Source organism: Lycium barbarum, chromosome 3, assembly GCF_019175385.1.
Source record: "Lycium barbarum isolate Lr01 chromosome 3, ASM1917538v2, whole genome shotgun sequence".
Classification (NCBI taxonomy): domain Eukaryota; kingdom Viridiplantae; phylum Streptophyta; class Magnoliopsida; order Solanales; family Solanaceae; genus Lycium; species Lycium barbarum.
The window spans coordinates 9,273,007-9,282,132 of NC_083339.1; the positions used below are offsets into that span (position 1 = coordinate 9,273,007).

The 9,126-nt window shown below is 32.3% G+C and overlaps 3 protein-coding genes across 3 annotated transcripts; 1 reads left to right on the forward strand and 2 right to left on the reverse strand.

The window, feature by feature from the left end:
- Positions 1-141: 141 nt before the first annotated feature.
- On the forward strand, positions 142-822 carry LOC132630250 (uncharacterized). The gene is made up of 4 exons (XM_060345838.1): positions 142-165; positions 286-456; positions 555-587; positions 688-822. Exons 1-4 carry the CDS (start codon positions 142-144, stop codon positions 820-822), a joined length of 363 nt encoding a protein of 120 aa, XP_060201821.1.
- Positions 823-1,834: 1,012 nt separating this feature from the next.
- LOC132633714 (uncharacterized) lies at positions 1,835-4,414 on the reverse strand. The gene is made up of 2 exons (XM_060350216.1): positions 2,470-4,414; positions 1,835-2,331 (listed from the first exon to the last, which is right to left on the reverse strand). Exons 1-2 carry the CDS (start codon positions 2,779-2,781, stop codon positions 2,293-2,295), a joined length of 351 nt encoding a protein of 116 aa, XP_060206199.1. The 5' UTR covers positions 2,782-4,414; the 3' UTR covers positions 1,835-2,292.
- LOC132630251 (uncharacterized) lies at positions 2,797-4,982 on the reverse strand. The gene is made up of 4 exons (XM_060345839.1): positions 4,922-4,982; positions 3,862-4,417; positions 3,148-3,698; positions 2,797-3,080 (listed from the first exon to the last, which is right to left on the reverse strand). The coding sequence occupies exons 1-4, from the start codon at positions 4,980-4,982 to the stop codon at positions 2,797-2,799; spliced, it is 1,452 nt and encodes a 483-aa protein (XP_060201822.1).
- Between the last annotated feature and the right edge of the window lie 4,144 nt (positions 4,983-9,126).

Here is a 9,126-nt window from a genome sequence, read left to right on the forward strand (position 1 = left end):
CTGGCCATTCAAGTATGGTTTTATGAATGCTGCTCGAAGGTAGATCCTACGGTTGCGACCCGTATTGGAAACCATTTCCCTCGTATTTTTAATTGGCGAACAACTTCGCAAAGAATCTACTTTGCCCATCTGAAGAAGGGGATGTTCAAAAAGTACAGCAATAAGGTAACAATACAAGCTAACTGGTCACATATGTTTTTCATACATTAATCATACATATTTCATTCATTCTTTTTTTTATACATGCTAACTGGTCAGCTTATACATTTTTTTAAATGTTGGTAGCTGGTTTTTACCAACATTCTCCCAACAGATGAGGAGAAGGTAGCTATCAACTTTATGGAGTTTCCAGAAGAGACAACGGTCAAAGATGTGTTAGAACCACAAGATCCCATACAGTCGAGTCCCTCTGTACGTGGTTCTGAATTTGATGCGTTGAAGAAGGACGTTGCAAATGTATGCATGTGTTTTCACTAATTGCATTCATATTTTTTTTTATGAAATAGTTGTATTTGTGGTTAAGACATTCATTAATGTTATTCTACATCTTTCAGGTCCGCAAAGATCTTAAATCATTTGAGAAAAAGGTTGACAAGTTTAATATAATTTTCAAAGTTCATAATTTTATTCTCATTGTAGTATATAGATTAGCTTAGGTTTCTTGTCATATTTTCCTTTTTATCCCAGGTCGGTGAACAGTTTGTTGACATGAAAGACTACATGGACAAGTCAATTATGAATTCACTTAAAGATCTAAAGTCCATGTTTGGCAGGCAAACTGAAACTCCTGAAGCTAAGGTTATTTATCAAAATTTGAGTTAATGTCTTTTGTATTATCCCTTTCTATCTAAATGTGTTTATACATATCTTAATAAACAAATGTCTGGCAGTGTTAAGGATGTTACAAAAGAACCAAAGACAAGCAACAAGAATGATGGACTTCAGCACAACCTATATTTTCATTTTGATGAACCGATAGGTGATTTTGACATTGGTGGGCAGGATGTAAGTGAGCAAATATCCAATCACATGGTAGTAGATGCATCTTCTTTGAAGAATGGGATTAATGCTTCTATTCCAGGTATAGTTTCCTCTATATTTTACAAATTTTCAGACCCATGTGAATGTATGCAAAATGTAGAAAAATAAGAAAACTTACGCCTTATGTGAAACATGAAGTTGGTGAGCAAGTTGGAGATGGTGAAGCATGTGATAAATATATAGTTGACCCAGACGAATTGAAGAGTCATCCTATTGATACTCTAATTTCAGGTAATGAGACCACTCAGTTTTCATTTTTACTATATGCATTAAACAAATATACATTTTACATGATAAGATCTTAAATGATTTGGTTAAGATTTTGATATGAAATTTAAATGTTCAAATTTTACAAAACATAATCTAGATGATGTGGTTGCTGGAATTGATAAGTTGGGTGCTTTGGGCAATTCTGCCACTAAGATCCCTACCCTTGATGATTTTGAAATGCCTCTACTTACCGAGTCTCAAATAGTAGCGATTGAAACCAAAGGTGGTGACATCGTTACACCTGAACAACAAGCAAGAAATAGAAATCCTGGACCGTATGGTAAATGACCATACACTGATTTTAGTTCAGGCGGCAGCAGCACAATCAATTATCCTACATACTTTCACATTAAACACCCATTCACAAATTGCATTGGCTTTGATGTTGACAATGATCACAAATTACATTGGCTTTATTATAGCCAACCAAAACCAAACACGTAATGTTGATAACCAAATTCATATCAACTTTTCAACATTATTATTATTAAAATTGTACTCAGTTTCTACTGTTACTAAAAAAAAAAGTGTTTCAACTGTCATTAAAAAAAAATCACCGCCATAACATTGTCGACTATTTAATTTCCCTTTGGAATATTGCTACAGGTCTTCTTATTGTGGCCTTCTGTACAACATCTGCTGCATGTCACTGTTGATTTCTTAAATTTCCCCTCGTGGAATGGTTTCATTCGTTTGGTAGCTGGTCTTCCTGGTGGTCTTTTACCATCTGGTGGCAACACAATCTCTTCCTTTACATGCCTCGGTATATCCCATGTACTTTCACATGGAAGAGGCACAACTGGTATTGCATATGTATCTAGGAAATTTTTATTGCTGTAGTAGGCAGAGGTATATTCCGCTCCATGTTGGTGCCTATACACTATAGCAGCCATAGCATGCCCGCAAGGTATCTCATCCAGTTGAAATCTTCCACAAGTACACGTCCTAGCTCGAAGACACACTGTGAACCTCCTAACACCATCAATCACTGTATGTAGAAAATTCAGTGGAAGCTCGTACCTGCAATCAAAATTACATTTGTACAAGTAATTCAGAAATTATACACTAAACATACAACATATATACACATATTATAGAGTTTTCATACATATGACAGAAAAAAAAGAAGGATATAAGTTAACAGAAGGATTATCTTACAGTCATACGGTGTGATAATACCCCATTCTTGTTGATAATTTCTTGATACTTTTTAGTAAGATCTGTGAATGTATTCTTTGCTTCTTCATTGTGCGTCGCATTCCATCTTTCAACCAATTCCCTCATGAAATCCAATAATTTTTCCACCGTCAATTCCCTAGCATTCACTGTAGCATTGCTTATAGATTCAGCTATGTTTGAAGTCTGTGTCCATGTTCTTTTTACTGTTGCATGTATCCGTGTCCATTTATGATAACCGATCTCAAACAAGTATCTCCTCAGCTTCCTATCTATTTTGGTCACCCTTCCCATGCATTCGTTAAACTCTTAGAGGGTGTATGCCTTAGCCATTGCATAGTATAATTTCCTCATTTGCTCTTTGTTTCTGTGGCATTGCTTAATTAAATTGTTCCACAAATGCCAAATACAGGCATAATGAGGCAGCCTAGGGTACACTGCTGCACTCGCATTCCATATACTTTCATGCCTGTCCGACACAAAGCACATGTTCTCCCTCTCACCAAAAGCATCCCTGAACCGCTCAAAGAACCATGTCCAAGATGAATCATTTTCGGAATCAACTATACCATATGCAAGCGGCAGTATACTACCTGTTTCCATACACAAATAATACAATCAGTTATAAACTTAAAAAAAAAAAAAAGATAAAAAACAAACCTCCTGGATCCAATGTACAAGCAATTAGCATAGTCCCCTTGTAAGTTGATTTAAGATGGGTTCCATCAACCACCACTATAGGTCTGCAATACTCCCATCCTCTAATACAAGCTTCCAGTGCTACAAAGGTATACAAGAAACGGTCTTCCTCTGTTTTTTCCAATCTTACAACCGATCCCGGATATGTCTTCTGTAAAATGTATAAGTAGGCTGGAATTTTACTGTACGAGTCGGTGGGATCCCCTCGTAACATAATCATTGCCTTTTGCTTCGCTCTATAAGCTTGCATGTAGGTCAATGTTACACCATGTTGTTTCCTCATGTCCCTAGATATATCCTTGGGTGTGTATATTGTTTTTGGATCTTCATACTTATCCATTATAATAATGTTGACGACATTGGAAGTTGCTTGACGTTGTTCATAAATTCTATCCTTTAACAAGCATGTGTGCACATCACAGAAATTCCTAATCTTGAAAAGCCTTGACTCATTTAGACTTGAGGCCTTTAAACACCATGAACAATTGTCACCAGGGCATACGAGATGATAGCTATTGATGAAGAAGTACACATCAGAAACATTGAAAATATACATTTTTATACATATATCATACAATATTCATACACCCACCTATATTATATATGTGATTTACATACATACATGCTTCATACATTTTTTATTTATCTACAATAAAGAATAATATTTGTTCGTACCTTTTTGTACCAGACCTTTTCACCCGAAATTGAAACTGCTTCATAAAGGCATATTGCCTCATAACTGCATTGAGTGTTTCTTTATCCTTGTAAATCTGTTTTTCCACAACAAATTCATGTCGAGGGTCGCTTATTATTTCAGTTTCACAACTATCCAACAACTCAATATGTTCACTTGAAGCCATATCAATCTGTTCAATAATATTTCCCATGTATGAAGATTGAATTTCTCGACCCCAATTTATTGAACTGGAACTACTTTCACCATCATGATGGAATTCAATTCCCTCCATTTCACTATCCTCCAATGTGATACTTAAAGGAAACCTACTGAAGAAATCTTTGTACTTTTTTTTTTTTTTATCTAAATATACCCAAACACCCATGTCGTTGTGTATGATCATTGGTGGGCATCGGTCACTAGCAATGTATTTAATCATTATGGTTTGGACGGTGGTATCTATCCCCAGTTGAGCAGCAATTGTAGAAATCAATCCATTATAGTTCGAATTTGAATCGTACTGGATTCCTTCAATTTTGAATTCTACATATCGACCTGTTACACGAAGTTCATACAACTTTAAACCAAAATTCATACATACTAAAATAGACAAATTTTGTCTGAACCAAATCAGTTCCACACTACAGACTCTACCTAGTATACAGAGTTCATACAACTTTCAACCAAAATCCATACATACTCCAATAGACAAATTTTTCCTGAACAAAATCAGTTCCACATACAGAATCTACCTAGTATACGGAGTTCATACAACTTTCAACCAAAATCCATACATACTCCAATAGACAAATTTTTCCTGAACAAAATCAGTTCCACACTACAGAATCTACCTAGTATACGGAGTTCATACAACTTTCAACCAAAATTCATACATACTCCAATAGACAAATTTTTCCTGAACAAAATCAATTCCATACTACAGAATCTACTTATTATATGAAGTTCATACAACTTTTCATACAAATTCTTTCATGCACGAGATTACATGCTTTTAATTGACTTCAAAGCATAATGTATTTGGAGTTCAAATATATTCACCTGATGCGTCCCATCTTCCACTGTGTTGTATCATTATTGACTGCATTGTGCTATCCGCCATTGTTACACTAATAAAGCTTTGATCCGTACGATTTTGATTATGACTTCTGAAATTTCAATCGCGTATAATTGATAATTTGTTTAGGTAATTGATGCATCAATCGACTTCTATTAAATCAGATTGTATTCTTCCACAAAATATCAACAACAAAAAAAGGAAAATACCTGCTCCTTTTTTTTTTTGGAACTCGAATATGTATTACTTCTGATACTTCAATGGTTTTTGATTGAGGAATTGATTGTTTATCAACGTTGCAGTTGTTTCTTCAATCACATTCGAATCCTCAATGAAAACTGAAGAGATAGGGCGAAAACATTGAGCGAAATTGGGGGAGAAAAATCGCAGGGAGATATCATGGGAAGAGTAGGAATCAACGGTATTCTACTGTGGGTGAAAAATCGCGTGTGTGATTCCGTGGGTTTGGCCTCTAATTGGGTTTTGTATAGGTTTGTAAGTATTCTACTGTTATATTTTGTAAACTGAAAACTGTTGTCGCGTTTTGTAAATATTTACTTTAAAGATGTATATATATATATATATATATATATATATATATGTACTTTGCCCTATATTAAACACCTATAATTCTAATATATAAGTGCACATCCGTTCCAATTTTTTTAAATTTGTGGGCCCCATATATTGGCCCCATATATTAAATACCCATAATTCTAATGTGGGCCCCATATATTGGCCCCATATATTAAACATCCATAATTCTAATATATATAAGTGCACATCCGTTCCAATTTAATTAAAAATAAAAAAATTGTGAGCCCCATATATTCCCCATATATATTAAACAACAACTAATATTAAAAAAATAGTGTAAATTAATAATGTCCAAAAAAAAAAAGTGCACCCCATATTAAAAAATCAAACAATATTCATGTAATTTCCAAAGTATCTCATTAAATCAATAATGATAGATTCATTGTCACGTGCGTATTCGTAGCAAATACTAATATAATAAAGTTTTAAATGCGGAGCACAAACTACAATGTTATATTAATCGTGTTTTGAACATAGTATCCCATATTGACAAAATCAAGAAATATATAAAATAAAATAAAAGTGAATTCCATATTAAAAAAACAAATAATGTCAAAAAAAAAGTGCAATATATATATATATATATATATATATATATATATATATATATATATATATATATATATATATATATATATATATATGCATAAAAATAGTGCAAATTAATAATGTAAAAAAAAAAGTGCACCCCGTATTAAAAAATCAAAAAATAAAAAGTGAATCCCATATTAAAAAAATAAACAATGTCAAAAAAAAAAAGTGCAGACTTTGTATTCGTAGCAAACACTAATATAATAAAGTTTTAGATACGGAGCACAAATTACAATGTTATATCAATCATGTTTTGAACATAGTGTATATATATATATATATATATATATATATATATATATATATATATATATATATATATATATATATGCATAAAAATAGTGCAAATTAATAATGTAAAAAAAAAAGATGCACTCCATATTAAAAAATCAAACAATATTCATGTAATTTCCAAAGTATCTCATTAAGTCGATAATGATGGATTCATTGCCACGTGCGTATCAATCCATTAGTGGGAGCAAATGTAATTACTTTTTTTCAAAAAGTTAAGTAGTCAAACCATACAGTTTTATTTTTATTTTTTATATTAGCCTGGGATCTAATCTAGATATTAAACTGTTATATTTGCTATTCCGCCATGTCATTTATTTGTTATGTTCACTAAAATAAATATACTTAAAATATTTTAAAATAAGATAGAATTTAATTACTTTTTTATTTTTATTCTTACTCTAATAAATGTGAAAAGAGATTAATGTCATAAAAAAAATATATCAAATGCAGATCAAATAATGAATAAGGTAAATTAGTCAAATTATAATTCTAATTGACGATTTCTTAAAAAACCATGCAAAAGACAACTTGACAAGTAAAATGAGCTAACCCAAGAATATTTACCAAAAATTAAAAAATAGTATTTCTTCGTTTAAATAGAAAATCAATTTCTACTTTGTTTCGTTTTAAATATGTAAAATTAATTTAATAATTTGAATTAGAATTATCCAAATAAAAATTTGATAAAAAATAATAAGTATTTTACACCTTTAAATTAATCGAATTAAAATTGAACATATCAAATAATGCTTAAATATTGCTATTATTTTATCTCAAAGAGAAGAAAATAGTTTCCTTTTAAACAAGTCTTCTCTTTTAAAAAATATTAATAAATTTGCCGATTTTGTATTCGTAGCAAACATTAATATAATAAAATTTTAGATACGGAACACAACTACATACACATAGATGCACTATAATCTAAAGTATTGGGCTCGTGCGCAGCACGGGCATGGACCGTCTAGTATTATAAGATTACGAGATCAAAGAAAGTTTCACCACAAAAATTAAACTTTCCTATTTTTCAGTGGTGCGGTTTTAGTTCTACACCTTCTTTTTTTAATGTTCTCCTCCCTATACTCCCTTCCCCTATGTTCCTTCTCTTTTTCCCTAGATTATATTTTAAAAAAATAATCTTTGAAACCTAATTTTACCAGATTAGCATACTACATTAAAAATATGTTTTTTTCGATATCAATGGTGTTCAACCTAATTTATGCGCACTTTAATCGTCCAATTGTACATGGTACCTCCCATCCCATGAGCACAAATACTAAATTATTCTGCTACCTAGACTTACTTGTCAGTAAAATCACCATACGCGATTGATTTAGAGCCTGTTTGGATGGGCTTATGCCTATAAGCTGCAAACAGCTTATAAGCTAAAAAAAATAAGTTGGGGTAGTCTAACTTATTTTTTTTGGCTTATAAACTGTTTTCAGCTTATAAGCTGCTTTAGATAATCTAAGTCAAATGGGCCTAATTATTTTTTTGAGCTTATTTTAAGCACAAAATGACTTTAAGCTGGCCAGCCAAACACTCAAAAAAGCTGAAAACAGCTTATAAGCAACTTATATGCAACTTATAAGCCAATCCAAACGGGCTCTTAATTAGAAAGAAAAATAAAAGGGCACGGAAAAATTAGTCCTAGACCTTTCACAAATACGATACCAGAGTAAGAAGGCATATACATAGAAGAAACTAGATTAGTATCCAAAAATAGTAAAGATCATTAGCCAAAAGACCACCATATCGTTGACGTTTGAGCATCCTGCTATCTCTTTCATGATGTATCATGAAACTGAAATTAGAGTGGAACTAACTGTCAAATTTCCATTGACTCTAACAATGGCACTTTCAATAGATTAATGGACCGTTGTTATTGTTCGAAATGGAGTAATCAAATTTCAACCATTATTCGTCCTTAACCTCTCATATCAATGCTGGTCCTAGAAGTTAGAAGCCAAATTGGTAACGATGACAAAATCTTCCTCTAAACCTTCTGCCTAATATAAACTACAAAATCTGCATCAACCTGTTCAAAAACTTAGACCGAACAAATCATTTGTGGTTAATTGAGCGTAACATTATATCACTAACACGTGAAAATTATGAGCCTAACTTTAATTTACCGATTGTTTAAAGTTTTTACATGATCAAAATCATTTGAATACATGATCAAAATCATTTGAACACTATTTGTACTTAGTTATCCAATTGTTATGTTACTAACACGCCCCCCCCCCCCGCCCCCCCCCCCCCCCCCCAAAAAAAAAAAAAAGGTAAACAATAGGTTGGGATTAATCAAATTACGCATTCAACCGTATCTTAAATCAAACTGTGAAAAAGAAAATACGTCTAATTTTTATAAAAAGGAAAACTAAGAAGCAACGACACACGATTCGAAACTTGGTGGATAATTAGCCGGTTTCTCTGTCTTTCTTTGAAGCCGATTTTACATGTGCTAATGTTCAACTTTTATCTAGTGCTGACAAACATTATAGTACCTCCATGCATCACGATTTTGTGTTTTGTCAATGTATCAACTGATAGCAATGGAAAGTATGGGAAAAGACTTTCGTGGCAAAACCAATTGTTTGTGGTTCAATAAAAATTAGAATCACCTTCAATCAAGGAGGTTTCAATAACAATATCAAAGAAAATTTCACATCACAAATTAATTCTTTCTGTTTTTTAGTGATGCGGG

Bases quoted from the DNA above. Each gene is read 5' to 3' on its own strand.
- LOC132630250 (XM_060345838.1), top strand. From the start codon at position 142: ATGTTCAAAAAGTACAGCAATAAG. The intron at 166-285 runs GTAACAATACAA...AAATGTTGGTAG, and splicing joins TCAAAAAGTACAGCAATAAG to CTGGTTTTTACCAACATTCT. The intron at 588-687 runs GTTGACAAGTTT...TTTTTATCCCAG, and splicing joins TTAAATCATTTGAGAAAAAG to GTCGGTGAACAGTTTGTTGA.
- LOC132630251 (XM_060345839.1), bottom strand. From the start codon at position 4,982: ATGGCGGATAGCACAATGCAGTCAATAATGATACAACACAGTGGAAGA. The intron at 4,418-4,921 runs GTGAATATATTT...TTCGTGTAACAG, and splicing joins TGGAAGATGGGACGCATCAG to GTCGATATGTAGAATTCAAA. The intron at 3,699-3,861 runs GTACGAACAAAT...CTTCATCAATAG, and splicing joins AAAAGGTCTGGTACAAAAAG to CTATCATCTCGTATGCCCTG.
- LOC132633714 (XM_060350216.1), bottom strand. From the start codon at position 2,781: ATGGGAAGGGTGACCAAAATAGATAGGAAGCTGAGGAGATACTTGTTT. The intron at 2,332-2,469 runs GTAAGATAATCC...TTTTGATTGCAG, and splicing joins TATTATCACACCGTATGACT to GTACGAGCTTCCACTGAATT.